General features: G+C 36.6%; 1 protein-coding gene across 2 annotated transcripts in view; it reads right to left on the reverse strand.

Moving 5' to 3' along the window:
• The window catches only part of LOC124166114 (cullin-1), a 34,855-nt gene that overhangs the window by 12,042 nt on the left and 3,836 nt on the right, over positions 1-18,977 (reverse strand). For both annotated transcript variants that reach the window (XM_046543770.1, XM_046543769.1), the window contains exons 3-11: positions 16,143-16,305; positions 15,569-15,678; positions 10,664-10,872; positions 8,850-9,004; positions 6,992-7,285; positions 5,484-5,747; positions 4,057-4,236; positions 3,552-3,701; positions 3,144-3,262 (exon numbers count right to left, since the gene is read on the reverse strand). In XM_046543770.1, coding sequence (XP_046399726.1) covers positions 3,144-3,262; positions 3,552-3,701; positions 4,057-4,236; positions 5,484-5,747; positions 6,992-7,285; positions 8,850-9,004; positions 10,664-10,872; positions 15,569-15,678; positions 16,143-16,305 — 1,644 coding nt within the window. The remainder of the gene's footprint in view (positions 1-3,143; positions 3,263-3,551; positions 3,702-4,056; positions 4,237-5,483; positions 5,748-6,991; positions 7,286-8,849; positions 9,005-10,663; positions 10,873-15,568; positions 15,679-16,142; positions 16,306-18,977) is intronic.

An 18,977-nucleotide genomic window follows, 5' to 3' on the forward strand; every position in this document is an offset into this window, starting at 1 on the left:
ATTACGATGTAAAATAATGTTGTTCCGTAGGGAAAGAATGCTCTCACTCACGGTCATGACAGGGGAAACACTTCCTCTGTTCTTTCGCTGTTCCTCCGTGGAAACTGACCTTGGAATGGATTATAGAAAGAATCTTCTAGTGAACTGCGCAATTGATATTGGGCCTCCTCTTTTTAACAGAGAAAGTAGCCGACTGAAAAAATATTGGGCTAATAATCGACTGCCCGTAGGGAGAAGAGTTGAAAGGGGCATAAGCCATCAATTGAAAACGAGAAAACCATTGTTGTAGCGGCCCTCGGAGGATAACTCGTGTCATCAGTCGTCACGTATCATCGAAGTCAAGTTCAAGAAGTGAAGGATAAGGTAGTTCGAGGTTATTAAGGGATGACTTTGCTCCATTAGATCGGATCTGATACAAAAAGTGCCTGGTGTTTGGATCAGAAGGGGAGTGAAACGTTACGAGAAGACAAATCACCCAACTTGCGAGTTGAAGGTCGCAGCGCTGCGCTCGCGGAAGAAAGGAGTTGAAGAAGCGTTCCCCGGTAGATTCTATCGACTCTAGGTTAACTTTCATGAGACTCTTCTTGTTGATGAGCATAAATTCGAAGATTTGGATGAACCGGCATGAAAAAACGTAAAATCGGGCAAAAATATCTTGAGAGGGACAAATTTTTACGACCATAAATGCGGAAAAATGCAAAATGCGGAAACACTAAATACGGATAATTTTTACATTGTCCTAATAGGGAATGAATCGGGACCCAAAAAAATAAACGCTAAATGTGGAAAAACGTTAAATGCGAAGACCTTAAATCCGGATCCGACTATATATTTAGCCAAGAATTTGAAATTGCACAAAGTTAGGTTGCAAACCATTGAGGATATCATTTCCTGGAACTGGAAAATAGTGAGCAATCATGGAGATGACTATTCAAAAGTGCTATCATGCTAGGAACTTGATTCTTTATAGCAGGAAAACTTGGATGAGGACAAAATGAAGCAATTTTCAGGCCAAAACATGTCCGCCATAAATATAAGAAAACAAAAAAGTGACGGTTAGGAAAAATAGGAAAAGATGGGAAAGGAAAACCAGCAACAGGATTGAAAAGAGCAACTAGGAGAGTTAGAAAGGAGCCTTGGCGAGGACTGATTGACAGATACTTGAGCCAATAATAAATATTTTAAATAAATATTATATTGTAGTCATAAGTACAGTACACTCCTGATTATCCGGGCTAATGATGGGGAGATACGGCACGAATAATCTGAAAACACGGATAACCCAAACTTTCACTTTAATGTCTTGTAATGTTCATAATTTACCTAACACAAACAATACATTATTATTTCTGCAGTTATTTTGCGATTTTAGAGTGCTTCTCGGACTCGATGAGAGTTTTCTTTGCTAGTTCGCCATCTTTTTAGTGGCAATAACATGGTTGTACTTGTATTATTAATGCTCCATGTAAGGCCTGGTTTCGAAAGCCACACATCAGTGGCCGTGTGATCACGGATACAGAAAATTGGTTTGCACGAATGCTTCAAAAACACTGCTACACATCAGAAACTACAATGTCAAGCACCACACCACATAGCCACATCTCGCACAAGCTGCTTGCATTGCAACTGCTGTGGTACGCGTATCCGTCATCACAGAGTGTGGTCACGCACTGTGAGGCTTGGAAAACAGGAACACGGTGCTCCCATGAATGCAGATAGCGCATGATCACTTCCGTTTTATGAAAGGGATTCTAATGGAAAAAATAAGCTCAGTGTATCCCAGCATTAATACAGTAATTCCGATGATTATGTCTCCAATTATATTTTTTTTATAAAGATCGCTGGAAAAATTGAATGCGAGTGAAAATCATGCATGGCTAATCCGAAACCCGGGTAAACCACAACCAATTAATCAGGAGTCTGCTGTGTCATGTCTCCCTATATAAGCATGATGCTTTCAATGCTAGGTTCAAAAGAAACACATTCCTTGATCGTCTGATAAATAATCCTACATTGAAGAGGTTGATGCAAAAAAGAGCATTTATTCATAGCCTTTAGACATGGTTCCCACCCAAACTGAAATATAAAATTCATGGTTTTTTCCAGGTTTTCACTGTCTAGATGTCGTCAAATTCACGGTCTATAGAAAAACCATTTTAGTAAGAAATATTGATCGCGTAACGATCATCGGCCGCAGGTTAACTAAAAATTTAACAAATGCGACAGACGCCGTAAATGGGAACGCAGCAATGAAAATGCTATCTCTCTTGACGTCGCTGACAAAATTCAGCTCCGGCTTTGTGTTTGTTAGAGTTTGTGAGCGGGAAAATGGAGGGACCAGGGTGCCAGGGAAATTAAGAACTGTCTGAATTTTCACCAGGGTTAATGAACACTTTGGTTACCAGTCTTATGGCTTTGGTACAGGCTTAAGGTCAATGTGTCGTCATGGCACACGGACCAATAATAGCAGTTAGAATATACGTGTGCAGATAAATGCGTGAACAGTGTCTGCGCATGACTGACTTTGAAGCATGATCAATACATCAATTTTTCTTTTGCTCTTTCAATCGTAGTTCTAAAATCAAGTTTAAGATATTTATAAGGTTATATGACGAAATTCACTGCTTTTTCCAGGTTTTTTCACGGTAAGACTAAATTCGCAGCTTATTCACGGTTGAGTGGGAACCGTTAGAAAAAACTGGATCAGTGAAGTCAATTGAGAACCTTGGGTAGAGGATGGAAAAATTTAATTAGCCCTGTCATGACAGACAAATTATCATTAAAGGATAGGTGGAAGGAGGATCGGCAGAGGTAGGCAATGGATGAAATAAATACAGCAGGTGATAAAGAATGCAAAGAATTATGTAGGTGTTAAGATATTAGCCAATAGCAGAAGTTAGTGGAGAGCTGCATTAATCAATCTTTGGACTGATGAGTGTTAATGAGGATGAGTAAATCTCTTACCACATCTAAACCAGAAAAGGTCTCCTGAGTTTTTGAACAGAGATAAAGGGGAGCATTAACCAATTTGGTCAATTAGCTCATCTCAGATTACCACCCAAGAGTTTAAAACGGATGAAAAAAGAGAATTATAATATCCTACACATAGGAAAACTTGCGTGTATTTAGAGATGTTATCTTACCTATTCTTAAAACAATTGGTCACCAGTTCTCCTTTGGACATATTGTACAGCCAATTCAACTTCCTACCACTGTGCTGTCCACTGTAGAATGTTGTAAATCTATGAACACTCCGTTCCAGCTGAAAATGTTGGATACCATAATGATAAAAATGACTCAACAATAGCCAAGCATAAAAAATTTTAATTCTGAAATATTATCACCCATGGAAACTAAAATGATACTTATTTTTAAAAATGCACCACATGCACAATTCACCACTTCTATGATCATATCTTCAGAGCCTAAGCTTTCAGCAAAAGACTACTTAAGGTAAATGATGCAATTTCAGAATTTCACTAAAATTTAATGCTACTCGCATAAAATCATTAAAAATTACACATATAAAACAAATAAGAAAAAATACTCACCTCAGCAGGCAAAGGAAATGTAAAAGACTGTTGGAAAGGCCAAGAGCCTGATGACAATACTTGAATACTGAAATCTATGTCTAGCTGCTCTCTTGAGTTAACTAAATGTTTCCTAAACTGTTCGTTCAAATCTTTAGACACACCAATATCCTGAAATTTAAAATACATTTCATTGAATTAAATATTTTCAGGCGGGAAGTCTTAGGATTTAAATATGAAATTATAAATTAAACTATGAATAATTCACATAAAACAACCAGATTAGCTTTGATGCATAGTCACAGGTAGTTTTAGTACTAACCTAATAAAAATCATTAATAGCTTTTTGAGAAATAAGTAATGAAAGAGATCCAGAACCAATAACCAATGGCAGGAACAGAATTGGCACAAGAATGGACAAAAATGTCAAACCTGCCCATTCTTAGGAACAACATAATGAAATTTAGCAACACAAAGCTTACACATGGATAATAAACAATGAGGAAATGAGAAAGAACAAAAGTACCTGGAACATCCTTTGTAATTTTGATGTGTATTCAAATCCACAGGCCTGCTTAAGTTTTGAGATCATGGATGCCTCAGCATCATCACTGGCAGACATGTGTTGCACAAGACGTTTGGCAAGCATTTTACTATAAAACTTTTGAAAGACATCCTTATCTTCAATATACTTGAACACCACCATCTGGAAACATGAAATAGAGAAGTTTGATTCACTGGTGAGAGGAAATTTACTTTAAAATATAATACGATATGTATATTTATATAATATTTTTATTTTAAATTAAACAGAGCAGTGTATGACAGTCTAAATCACATAGGAAATATTACAAAAGATATCATTGACTGTTTTAAATTCCAAAAATTCATTCAGAGAAAATAATACTTTCCCTAAAAGCCAAGAGTGGAGTGCTAATTTCAACCTTGGTAATACCACTATCTCTGGCCTCTGGAGGCAAAAGATTGAACAATTTAACAGTCAATAAATGATTTAGTTATAGCTGACAGCCTACAGTTAGGCCACATAAAATTATTTGCATTCCTGGTGGACATAGGCACCATTTTTAAAGCTGTAAAGATTTTCTTATTTAATTGATTGTGCATTTCAATACATACTGAAAGGGTCATTTCACAATGACTAGCTCCTTAAAAAGCAGTTAACAAGGTTCCCTTAATAATCTTCCCAGCTCTTTATTTTTTAATAAATTACTCTCATGCTTCCATTGAAAGTGTTATCTATTTTAGAGAAGAAAGAAGAGAGGGCAATATCTAGTTTACACAAAAGGGAATGAATATTTGACACTGATAGAAACTATTCTGATTGATTTTCATACAGGACGGTTGATTTAAGATTGGTTAGCAACCTGTGACATCATGGCAAAATTAGCAGTGCCAGAGCAGACCTTTCTTAACTTTTTTTAGAAGTGAAATATTACTGTTTTTTATTACAAGTAATTAGTTACATTTTATTACAAAATTTATTGTTTTGGTTACAAATGCATTTATTAGAATTTTTGAGGCAGCAAAATTGAAAGAAGTGTTATTTGAATATTATGCCTTTTGTTAACAAGTGCCCGAACAGTGTTCCGGCACCATGACAACCCTGTTAGCAACACAATCAGAATCCATTTTCCAGTGTGAAAAAATAATACTGCTGTAAAAGTGTGTGGTGTTTCAATTATCGCCAACAAAGAAACATTGTAAACTGCTCTCTGAGGAACTCTGTATTATGACATTATGTGATCAATATACATTTACATGTGTTAGCAATGCCAAAGTAAATCTTGACTGACTTCTGGTGCCTCAGTACATCAGTATAATCCCAGGAATAAATACTGTATAATATAATTTCCAAGAATAAATATAATCTACATAACCTATATCAAAGAAAACATCTCAACTTCATGCTGGAAGTTTTGTTGGGTAACTTACAACTTGATTAAGAGTATCCTCCAGTTCTGCTTCTTCTGGGTTCTTACTGCTCTTCTTGAGAAGCAAATCACAGTATTTGGCTAGGAGTTCAGGGGATTTGGATGATGAATTGGCCACTTTGGTGACGGCATTACTATTTATAAACCTCCCACATGCCTTATCTAGAGCGGCCACAAAACCTGAGTCATTACTAAAGGCAGTGAGCACAAGAGCATTGTACTTTCGGTGCACCTCCAGGATTGTATTCACATAAACCTTGGGGTCCTGAAAAAAAGAGGAATTATGAGAACTTCCTGAGGGCCATCATGATTGCATCTCTCTGAAAATGGTCCAGGCCTTAATTTTTTTCATGAAGGTTAAAGGAAAACAATTCTCTAGTGCAGCGGTTCCCAAACTTTTTCTTTCTGCGACCCATTTTAGCCCATACGTTTTAGCCGCGACCCCCTAAAAATGGTTGTCTAAGTTTAAGTACATAGTTCACTTTATTATTCGTATACATCTCGCGACCCCTTTTCGAACGGCCCGCGACCCCCAGTTTGGGAACCGCTGCTCTAGTGCATAGCAAAACATAGAAGCTTAGGTGTTCAATGTGTGTGCATTTAGCCTCATGGTGTAAAACTGAATAAATTTATTGCTAGATTAACAACAAAAGTGCCTAACCTGTTAACTGATGTTTAAAACTGCATTATTATTCATCATAATAATTTGACATTAATTCTCTGCATTTGATCTTGTGCTGAGAATGTGAAATAATAATTTTATCCTTCTTTTACATGGTAAATTTTGAAAAAAGGATAAAAAGTGGATTTTTTTCACCAACTTCAAGCTATCACTTAGCTAGGTAATAGTCTATTTTGACAGAAATTTTTCTATTTTTCCTACATTTCAAGGGTTTAATTTTCATGCAAGACGAGAAAAGTACCTATTTTTCGTTGTATTTTCCTTGGTTACTCAGCTATTTCCCTTGGTTATTCAGCTATTTAACAAAATATGGCATTTTAAAAAGCAAACATGGAAGATAAACAAGCTAAGCAGCAGCTGATCCACTACACCATCAACCTAATGTAGGTATTCTCTACATAAATACTGCGGCTTAAAAATTAAGTCTTCATTAATTTGGGTTTAAAATTGAAAGGTAACCAAAAATTACAACTTTGTGCATTTCTAATGTCACCTGCAGCAGTGCATATACTGGGAAATTTAAATGATACATCTTGCAATTAAAGGTTAATTTTTAAATGGAAATGAAGATATCATTGGAAGAGTTTATGCATATGGGTACAGGAGATAAAATTTCAATAATCACTAATCGCTAATAATTTTAACAATCAATATTATTACCCACTGAGCTTCTGTGGAGTGATACATGAATAATCTTCACTAACACAACATTTATATTAAGAGAATTTTTCCGTTCCAAAGAACCCTCACTGCATCAAGCCTCCACTTCATTATCTTATTCTATTTCTCTGTTAGCAGAAGACAAAAAATTAATAAAAACCACTTACATTTATTGCCGATTCGCCACATTTCTCCACTGCAGCAAGTCCTTGTCCACAAATATGGGTCTCCAGAAGGTTTCTCAGTTCCCCTAGGCCATCGGGTATACGTGCGGCTAACTGGTACATTCTACCTAGATCTTCATCCTTATCATCGTCCAACAATGATTGAAATTCAGACTGAAATATTTCAAGATGCTTCTCAATGAGCACTCTTTCACAAGTCTTGTTCAGACGGTCCAGGGTTGTCTCATGAAGGTACACTTGGACTCTCTTCTGCTCTTCTAAAAGTCGTTGCTCTCCCTGAAGTGAAACACAAACACAGACTCATAAACTAGATGAAAAATTTTAATTAACGTGCATGAATATAAGACACGGTTTTTCCCCCGCCCAACATCTGCAGAAAAGAGGGTGATGATGATCTTCACCTGACAATTAGACGCAAAACTCTCAACTTCAACTGCGGGCGGCATAGTCTAATTCTAGACTTCTGTTTCGGATCACATAGTCTAAATTTAGATACCCGTATTTTTTGCCTGATAGATTTACAATGAAAAACCTACATTAAAATTAGCTTTACCAAAATTAAGCTTACTTGTTTCACATATGAAAGCAAAACATATCTTCTATGCCTTGTTAAAAGGCAAAGATTGGCTAGCGCCGCTCAGTCACCAGGTGCAATGCCATCTGCGAGTATGCCTCCTTTACTCTGGTTTTGTCTTAGAAAAGCACCCGTTTATCAATACTCTCCACACACACCCTCATGTGGCCATATGTGATTTCATAAATTTCGAAGCCTTAATTCCATAACTTTGATTAATCATGAGTGCGATATTAGCCGGCTATTAACTTTTCTCAGCAACAAATTTAAGATTCCAGAAGAGAGCAAGTTGTGTTCTTGATGCTCATGGTGTTTTTGATTCTAGAAACACGCATAAACAATAAGGTGTTACATATTGATTTTCAGTCAGCATCAGTATTAATGTGAGTTCACAACTACCCTTGGTAATCCTGCTTTCAAAAAATTATGACACCTGAAAAAGCTGACATTGCAGATTGAATTTTGAACAGCAGCTGATCTACTAAGCCAGAAATGTGAACCTTTTCTCCGGAAAAAACATCACGTCAGACGTAATCCAAAGTTTCAAAATAAGTTATAGCTTACGGAATCCAAAAACTTATTAAAACAAAAAATTATTACTGCATGAATTTCAAATTACAGCAGTGACACATGCTGAGAAATATGGCAGATCCAAGGATTAAGCATCCCTAAAAGGACATGACAGTTTGAACACCACTATCAGCATAAATTTCACAATTTGGGTAAGAAGGAGAGGTTTCAAAATTTTCTATTGCATTTCTTATTTACTGAAACAGAAGAATCACCAGAGCTGCAAACTTTCCTTCGAAATCGGTGGATTACCAATTGAGCATAACAGGAATTTTCCAATAAACAATAATGAAATCTTAAACACTGAGAAAACAAAAAGTTTCAAATAATTACTTCCACCATGCCGTAATTCATGCCTCGATGGTGATGCGCATCTTTGCCTAATTAGTCAAGTACTTGCACTCCAATGCTAAGCCTAAGTACTGCAGGAAAAAATGAGGCTATAATAGAGGCACCTCTATTTCTTATCTTCTGGAGATTTAGAGCAAAAATTATAATCAGAGATACAAGCTAATTATTTTTCAAAATTAATTTTTATCCCTACTGTTATGCAAATACGGTACACCAAGTTTCGTTGGAGGGGTAGTCCAACAAAAACCTAACAACATAATATAAACTCTATTTGACATGCCAATGGTAGTTGTCTGAAGAAGAAGAACCTTAACCTCAAATACATGAAAAAAGAGTAAAACATACCTTTTTCATATATTCCGTCACCGGATTCTGTTGCAAGAACTCTGTACTTTCTCGTGTGTAGAACCTTTCCGTTTCCTCAAGGAAAACATTTTCAAACGACTCTTTATAAACAGAAAGGTTTTGACCCTTAGCCCCAGGGTCTTCTTCATTTAAACCTGTAAAATAATAAACACAAATCACTAATAGTCAGGGAAAGGCAAAAAGTAAATACATCCAGAAACAGAACACACAAGCATATGCAGATATAAAAAATTTATTCATAAGGTTTATCGTTACACGGATGTCTTGAAGAGTGGAATACAGATATAAACACTCTGAGAACTTCATAGTCGGTCAGTGATTTGATTTCCATTTCATCAGAATCAACTTTAATACTTCTGTTTAGAAAGGAGATGAGATGATTAGCATAATCTAATTCCAACAAGGTTATTAAACAGTTATAGAAAAAGATTTGACAGCATGACTCAAAAATGCTCAAAAAATTCTAATGCAGATTGTGAAATAACCACCAATAAGTTTTTCCCAAAATAAGAATATTTTCCAGCAATTTCCTGACTTAATCAAAATTTAATTCAAAAACAACCTTTATCCTCATGACTAGTCATGGTTTTCCCCCAATAATTGCTAATTGGAACTCCCTTTGACCATACCAATCAATAAAAAAACATTACATGCACATAGGGCACCTAGATTGTGGTAATAATAAAATCTTCTCAAAGCGGTAAAACAAGGCATAAAATCAGATGCAATTAAAATAAAGGCAAATAAAATCATAAAATAAAACCTTTTTCATGTGCAAAATACCCAAGTACACTTCAAATGGCAGAAGAGAAATCTGTAAAAGTGGAGTAACACAAGTGTGACATATCTTGGAGTATATCTGATTGTGGTTGACGATATGTCACCAAAATAAAGACATAGATCAGAAAAACAGAAAATTCTGTCCCCAAGGTCATTTATTCCATGTTTCCCATAGAAATGGTAATTTTTCAGTCAAAAAAAAAAAAAAACTCAATTCCGAGTCCCCTGATTACTTGAGGCCATTCGAGTTTGCCAACCAAATTTTACTCACAATCAGTGAATACATGGAGATCAGGAAAAAAATCACTCATACAATGAAGGCTGGTATGAATTAGTAAGGTTAGACCTCTGCTAGATAGGGCCAGAGGCAAATGAATACCACAAATTTGGGGTTGGGGGCAGTTTCTCTCCCTGGGCCACCACCTGTCCTTTCTGAATATCGATTTGCGGTGCCCTACCACTTCACCTGAGATTTGAAATTGGCACCATTTTGACAGCAAGTAATCACTCAACCCACTTGGCTAACATCTTTCCCTTTTTGTACTTAAATTTTCTAAAATCTTAAAAAGATAATGGTCAACCTCGTAATGATCATGAATATTTGAGAAAGCCTTACGTTAATAACAGAAAGCCACATGGTAAAGAAAGAAGCAAAATCTGTGAGGACGGTCCAGTGCCTTGGGAATCTTTCTCACCTTAGAAGTTAAGAGCTTTGGCCAGGTGCCTCGGGCAGAAGACAACAATAACAAATCCAAGGATTGCAGAATTTACCTTCTATCAAATATATAAAACCCAGTTCTAGCATACTCATCAAAACCATAAAAACTGCGTAAAAACAGAGGTTATTCCTAAAATTACAAAATCAAAGAACCCCACAAACAGGGTAAAAAATGCAGACTAAACCCTGATCACTAACATCAGCAATTATGCGGAAAAAAAGAAATGTAAAATGAGCGTGTATAGGATACATATAACAAAAAACACCACGCACAGTATTTAGGGAAAGTACTTACCTAATTCAACATAACAGTTGATGACCCCACTGACGAGTCTTGTGTTAATGGTCTCCCCATTCCTCTCTCTTTCAATTAAGTTCAAAACAGCATTTGTCACTTGTTTGTTAAGATGTTTGAACAAGTGGTCCCTCCATGTGACCAGAGCCAACTGGTAAATTTCATAGATTCCCTTACGACCCTCTTCACATTCCCGCCTCACCCAGTGCCTGAGGACAGATTAGCACAGACAATATTTCATGAAATATTCATACTTTTATTCACTCCTTCTGGCACACTAAAACAACAGCAATCTTTAAATGGAACACAAAATATATTTATTTAGATGCATTCGATTCTATTTGGCAATGAGAGCACATTTAGGCCATGTACATGCTACTTGTCGCTATCGTAAGATGCCATCGCCAGCCCATAATTGTGCTGTTAACCCTTTCGCGCCGGATCTTCATTGAAGGAAATTCTTCCTCAATACGAGTCTCTTGAAAGTTGTCTTTACTCCTCTGTACGAAGCCTTTCCGCGTCGACTAAAGGCAGTGGGTCCCTCCCGAAACATTTTTGGACCCAACTCGGTGGGGCGCCGATCCTTTTCCTCGCCCTCTGTCCCAGACCCTAGAGGGATTAAAAGCCCCTTCCTAGCACGATTCCGCAGTCAACTAGCTAAAATATTAACGCAGAATATATGCAAATACTTGTTGTTCGTATCGATTTTTTAAAATTCAAAATGAATTTCGCGTTTTTTTCTGAACGTGCAGAAGTTTTAAACGAAGTTCTAACGTTTATATAGACGGATTTAGTATATTTACTAGTTGTTCTATAACTCTGTTGATATTAACGATAGAATTTCGTTTGAAATTTCCATGTGGTCAGCAAAAAAAGATGAATTCATTTCTAGCATTGGATTTCAAAAGTAAGCAACAAATATTTTTTTGGAAAACACACTGCAAATAACAGTAGTTGACCACGTGGAGAGGATAGGAAAGGGTCGACCTGAGCGGCCGAAGAAGGGGCTGTGCTCGCGCTAAGGCGGATCACAAGGGGCGACCGCGTCCGTGGGTCTATTGTGTCCGCCACGGTCACTTTTTTCGACCTGTGCCGCACAGGCGCGGCATTCGTTGGTTATGGTAGGAAAATTCACGACGCACAGGTGTGGCATTCGTAGTTGAGGGAAAAAAATCCTCGCCGCACAGGTGCGGAATTCGGTGCGAAAGGGTTAATGGGGTAATGGAAATAAATAAATAAAAAATCTGAGAAAACTAAAAAAATGCCCCACCCTAGTGTGCATTCTGTAGAGGTCTGCAACTGATTGTGCATTGCTTGGGTTCCAACCAGTGTTCATATGTTCAAAAGACCAAAATTTTAGTTACCCAGAATGCCCTCGAACATTAGAGCAGCCCAGGCTAAGGGCTTAGCAACGTTGACAGATTCTGTGGCATTCAAAGGGTCAAATACATAAGATGCTATTCTGAGAATCACTGTGGAAATGAGTGAATGCCATAGGACAAAAAGCACTGGCAGTAATCTTTCATGATATTATACAAGACTGAGCAAATAGGAGCTATTGTAATTACTACTTGAACACCATGATTAGCATTTGCAATAAGAAATAGCCTCCAGCATTGATGCTTGACATTTTAAAATCCACAACAGAACATTTTCAGCCAATAATTTATGAAAGACTCTAATTTTAAAGCTTCACAATACATACAAAAAGTGATTACGAGGGTGTAACGAAGTTGAACAGGAAATTTTAAAATCTAAATACTAGTAAGAAAGCCATTATAACACTTTCAAAAATTCATACTCACACATTAGCATACCTAATGTGAGAAATTGCCTAAGGCTACACTTTGTGGAATTAGTTAATCGTCCTAATAAATTACAATTGCAAATTCCACACGGTTTCATGATAACCATTCCAGGTTTTGGCAGCTCAGTGCCATTTTCTAGGCCAAGAAAATGGCATGGAGCCACCCGAATTTGGGTCGATTCACATAAAAATAACTGTTGAGTTAACAATTGTGCTATACAGTGGAACCTCGTTAAAGCGAGTACGGGCTATAGCGACACCCCCGCTATTACGAGAGAAAGCCGATGCACCGTCAATTGACCCTATAATATGCGTGCTAAAAAATTCGTTTTTACGAGACCCTTTCGGCGTTGGCTCTCACCATAGCGAGGGTTTCACCACCGGAAGACTTTCATCAAGACTCCTTAACCTCTGTGATTGCTAGCGATCTGTTAGAAATGAAGTTAATGGAGTGCTCAGTCTCAAATCTATGTGGTAAACTGTCGTTCGATAAATATAATGATTGACGAAACAATGCTTTGCATGATTTTTATTCAGTGTGGCGCTTATAAATTGTTTGAATAGTTAGTCGTTATTTGAGTAAGGAAATTTAGTGATGCAAAAAAACATCGCCTTTCGTCTGGATTTATGCTTACGTTTATCGGATAGATGTTTATCTGTCGCCGCACCACTCCTGTTCCTGTATATCTGTTCGCAACAGGTATATTGGCTATTATTTGCTCCACCTCCGGTAAAGCGACAATTCGCTATAGCGAGTGTTTATTAGTGCACCGTGGGGTGTCGTTATATCGAGGTTGCACTGTATTATGAAGACAGCAAAATTTAGAATCCTAATTGAAAAACAGACACTCATTTCAAATATCAAGAGAGAGTATTTCAGTAAGGAGTTCCTGCCATTTTCCTCAATGCTGCCCAAGCAGAGCGGTGTTTCCCATTCTAAGGGCCAGTTTCACCAACGAGGATAATTGAATTAACTCGGATAATATTCTCAAAAACGGAGATATTACAACAATCGTGTTTCACCAGATGCATTAACTCGGTTTTGGGCTGTTATCTCGGTTTATACTTTTACTGACGATATTCCGCAGTTCAAAGCTTATTATCCGAGTTAATCTGAGGGCAGATGGCATGGCGCGCATGCAGCTTCATCAGCTCTCGGAAAATACGAATGACAGCGATGAAGAATATCGACATTCTATTCGGAGACCACGTTCATTATGGACAAATGAGCGTGCAGATTATTTTAATATATATGGTGAAGTACATTTATTTACTCATCCCAAAATGGCATATGAAACTGCAAAGGCAGTTCTCGCTCTCATTGAAGAAGACGAATTTTACTAACAAGGGGAAGTGGAGGTTTCCAATGCCGTATATTTTATAGCATTCGGAATGGCGAATACATCTATAAACTGGTAGTGGTTCTAATGAATGAGCCTTAGTTTGGCTGTAATTAATTAATTTTCATGCGGTACTTTTAACAAGCCTTATTCAATAATGGTTTATAATGCTAAAATAGCGCGGTATCTCATATCTCGGGTAGTTGGTGTAGTGGTACCGTCGTCGACTCTCACCCAGGGGACCAGGGTTCGAGCCTTCGCCGTGGCAACTTTTGCATAGCTTTTTTTTTTCGTCATCGTTTTGATCATACGGCGACAAGTATATGAATAATTTTAATTGTAGCAAGCATAGACATGAGGAAAATTTTTTATCATCATAATGGGGTACGTGATCTCCCCTTGTCAAAGAAATTTCACGTTTCTTTCTCTTAAACTTGAGCTTTCCCATGCCTATGCTCCTCTTGAGCCAATATTTCCGACAACTCTTGCCAAAATATGTTCGCATTCATAAATGTCATAAGCCTTTCTTTGAATTTTCTTACATATATGTACAAAAACCTTTTATCTCTTTCCTCTTCCTGGATAATACCTATGTAACAGCATCGTTATCTTCGAAATCGCAATTTTACCAATGTGAGATGTAATTAATTATTGTAGCACAAAATAACCAAGAACTGTGTTTGTTTAAATGTGGGAGTCTCGGTAAATTAAAAATTTTCATTTTTAAATAACGATGCATTAAACAAAGGTGCTTACAAGTTTTTTTACCGCAATATTCTCGCATTCCTTGCTCTTGCTAAACGCGGTTCCCCTATTTGTTTTTTATTTATTTTTTACTACCCGTGCGTGGTATTTCGTAAGGCAAATTAATAAATCCTTACACGAAAACTTAACATTTGAGCTTTTCGAACTCTCATTGTCTATATTAATACTGTTGCTGTTCATTTTATCACTCTGTACTTGATTGTACACTTACCGGCTTATTAAAGCTGATTCCATGTCATACGGTTGCTTACCGTCATTTGTTTTTCCCACGTCAGAGTTATGAAAAACGTACAAGCCAAATCATTTATTCTGATTATCTCGGTTTTTGAAAACTAGGATAAAACGTCGTTGGTGAAACACGGCCCTCACATTTCTGAGATAATGATTTTAACCGAGTTTTTGAAAACTGAGATAATAGAGAATATTATCCGTGTTGATGAAACTGGGCCTAAGAGGGATACACTGCAACACCAGCACTTCATTGAAATTTGTTGACCGGTAACACCTGTATGCTCCAGCACTCCTCCAGACATTGTGTCAACATCGTAGCTTAAAACCATAAGTCTGTAGATTAAGTATAAAGAGGCTGACTAATCATAAAAAAGTAACCTTTTCATAGTTGCTTTCCAGAAAAGGTTGACATTTTTCTATCTATAATTTTGCAGTTAAGTAAGTGATTTTTACAAATTTTGTCCTTAGTGACTTTTACTAAAAATAGCTAAATAGCCTTTCACTAAAAGAAGCAAAATCATCAGCTTTTACATGAATGGGCCACATAAAATACATTTCCAATAATTTCAGCAATTAAGTTATGCCTGATAGAAAATTCACGATGCAAATTTAAAGTTAGTTTTCTATATGTAGTCCCTAACTTTCCTATGTAAATTTTGATCTGTTTAGAACAAGTACCATCAGTAAAAAGACTAAGTGGACATTAGAGAAATTAACAAAAAAACAACTGAAATTCTCATACTCATGATATTATGACCTCACCTGTTTAAATAAGCGCATACACCGTTTAAAACTTTTGAGCTGAATTGGTACTCCTCCCATTCTCTGGTGTAGAACTTTAAAACCTCTTCATCCATACGATCTTTCCCATCCTGCAAGATAGTCCATTATATTAAACCAAGTCCAATGCATAAATAATTATCTAGCCTATTTGCTGAAACATACATTCAAGCTCTTGATAGGCAAAAAAATAGATTAATATAAAGTCACAGAAACAATGATCCCAAGACAAAGCTAGTCTCCAGGTACTTGAAGACAGGGGACATGGTTAGTCTCAAAATAATCATTGCATACATATTTTCACTGATGTATTTTGATGAATTATATGATGAAGACTGTTGCAAATTAAATTTGACAAATGTTCAATAAAAATGATTAAGACTATTACCATTATAAGATGAATGTTTTACAGTTCTAGAATTTCCTTGAAAACATTATTGTCTTTGTTTCTAAGTAGAATCATCTTAAGGAATATTTCAACGAAATTCAATTTCTAAGATCACTACAAGGCACAAATGAAAATGAAGCAAAGGCAAATTAAGAGCAGGACCAGTACCGAGAGAAGACCAATGAGGTAAGACCGCAAGAATTCCCTCAGTCTTTTATACAGCTCTAATCCGACAAGCTGAGCCCCACCAGTGGCAGCTCCTTTCTTTGTCTTGGATGATGGATTACGGGATACTTGCTGATGAACACTCGTGCAGTAGTCGTATACATGTCTAAAGGCATCAGTTAAGGCACATAACAACCAAGAATACAAAAAAAGGAAGCTTACACCATACAGATTACATTAGAATGCATCAGGAACTCCAAAATTATACAGAATAACAAAATAAATCGAGAATATAAAACAATATCTTAGAAATTGATCAGATCAGACATTTGAACTAAAGACATAACTCAACAAAGTAACTTAACTGAGGATGATAATCTAACTCAAAAGGCTGTATCCGAGGCACCTTCCATGAAAATATTCATATCTTATTTCTCAAAAAATTTAGACTTTGACAATGAAAATAAATTTTCATAGATTTTTATGACATTTATGTTGGAATAATTAAATACCTACCACACACACTTCTTTATATTTGGTTGCAAGCATATCACAACAAAGTGGGCATTTCACAGTTTCATTATGTTTATAAAAAAAGAAATGACTTAAAACATGGGAAACACAACAAATCATTATGTCCTATAATTTATATTTCCTTTCTGAAATACCAACCACTTCAAGCAGGACTACACGAAAAACATTAACCCAGAGCGACAGAAATTATGAAGATGTGTAGTCTTTAATTCTTTAACTTACTTCTTCATTTGGTAAATTATTTACAGTTCAATAATATTAAAAAGTACCTTTGGTTGCTGCACTGCATTGGAGAAATAACTTTGTACCAGAGGAATAATTAATAAAGCTTTTTTTAATACAACCCGAAATCTTCAGAATACCCTAAATTGGCTTCATCTTATCTTCTCGCCAATTTTGAAATCTCTTTTTTCTCATGCAAACATATTCGTTGCATAAGATGTGGAGGATTGGAGGAGCAGCTTTGTCAATTCACTTAGGAAGTGGCATGACAATAATCGGCATGAATTAAATTCCGTAACTAAAAATGCGAAATACAGAGGTACCCCTAGCCATTGGCTTGTAAGCCACAGTGATTATTTAAAAAAATAGTATTTATCCATTAAGAAGTACCAACTTTATTAGGATATACATATTTCATATCACATGACAATCGAAAAGAAGCCAACATTCAAAGAAGTGGACTTGACCTTCAGAAAATCAATTTTCTCCTCCCTAGCGGTAAAAAAATTAGGTTCCTCAACTGTGCCTCAACCGGGAAACATTTTCTAGAATTAAATAAATTTAATGCCACAAAATACAAGAATGACAGTCACTCAATGATTCTAACAGAGGGTTGATTTGGATAGGTGAGGGTGGGCCACACCCCAGCCTTGGTGACAGGCATGCGAATGTAAAATACACAGGGGGAGGACATTTTATTTCCGTGGGCCATATTGCACTTCCTGCATTTTATTTGGGTTCTCCTAAGGCTTCTCCTGGGATTTGAAACTGGGCCCTTTCAAACAATTCTATGCACTGTACTTACCAGGCTGCCACACTTCTCAAAAAATACAAGACAAATGATAATTAAATTTGACAAGGTAGAGCATTCTATCAACTATCTCTAATTGAGAATCCAAGGCACTTGGATACTACCAAACAGGGGAAAAACCATCTAGAGAATCGTAGTACTCACAGCAAAAATATGAAGTTGGTGAGTTCCCTGAATCTGTTGCCAGAGTGTTTCCATGGTATTACGTCTCGCTTTTAAGTTGGTTTGACCTTGACTTTGAAATAGGGAATGGCGACTCATGATTTCTAATTAATCATCTCCATTCGCTTTTGAAGGCACATTGGAAAAAACTTGGGGTTTGGAGGGATTAGATGCAAAAAAAAACATAGACATAACCCAGCTGCCTAGATGTGTGACATTAGTCAGAAAGTTATGCAAACTTACTGATTGGCATAGGCTTTAATTTCTAACAAAGCTAGGATGGGCTAGCAAAGGCTATAATTTGCAGCAGTTATCTACTATGACCATAAAGACTAACTGCTTGGCAAAAACAAAACATGCACTGAGAGCCTTGAGATTTTGAAAGACTAATAGATTTTATATACCACCAGCAATTCATGTAACATTTGTAATGGAAAGATTTAAAAATAGGTACTTTTCTAATCCACAGTTTAACTCCGATTCTGCACCATCAGATCGACACCTAGTCACAGTTATGACTGCATGTGATGTTTCAACTCACGAAGGGAAAAAGGCAATGAGAAGGATGTAAGCGAGGGAACATTAATATCAATTTTTGTCTTTAATTCATTAAATTTGAATCAGGCACTAACATAACTAGCAGATGATTAAAATGATAAGAGATCTAGAGAGTAATGAGAAAGAGGGAAGAAGTAAAACTCTAAGCAAGGCCTCCCTCCTGTTCAGAATGTAATACAAAATACATATGCAAAATGTGGTCATTCTTTCGTAGTTCTTCCCACATGTCATTATTTTACAGTTATGACTAGAGTCCTTCCAACGTGGGTTCCCCACATCCCATAGTTGTATCTTTTCCCACTGTCTCTACTCTGTACGCCTGTTCCCACCCATTCTTCAAAGATGTCAAATCCTCCCCAACCCTCTTTCTCAAGGGTATAAAGGTGATTTTAAAATGTTTTGCAGTGCCTTGTACCAGATGATGGTTCAGTGAGCTGAAACGCATTGTACGCAGTAAAAATTGTTGTGGAAAAGTGCTACAATCTTTTATTTATTTAAATACATAGCAATAAAATACTTAAATAAATGCTTAATCAAACTCAGACAGTAAA

This window comes from Ischnura elegans, chromosome 9 (genome assembly GCF_921293095.1).
Source record: "Ischnura elegans chromosome 9, ioIscEleg1.1, whole genome shotgun sequence".
Classification (NCBI taxonomy): Eukaryota; Metazoa; Arthropoda; class Insecta; order Odonata; family Coenagrionidae; genus Ischnura; species Ischnura elegans.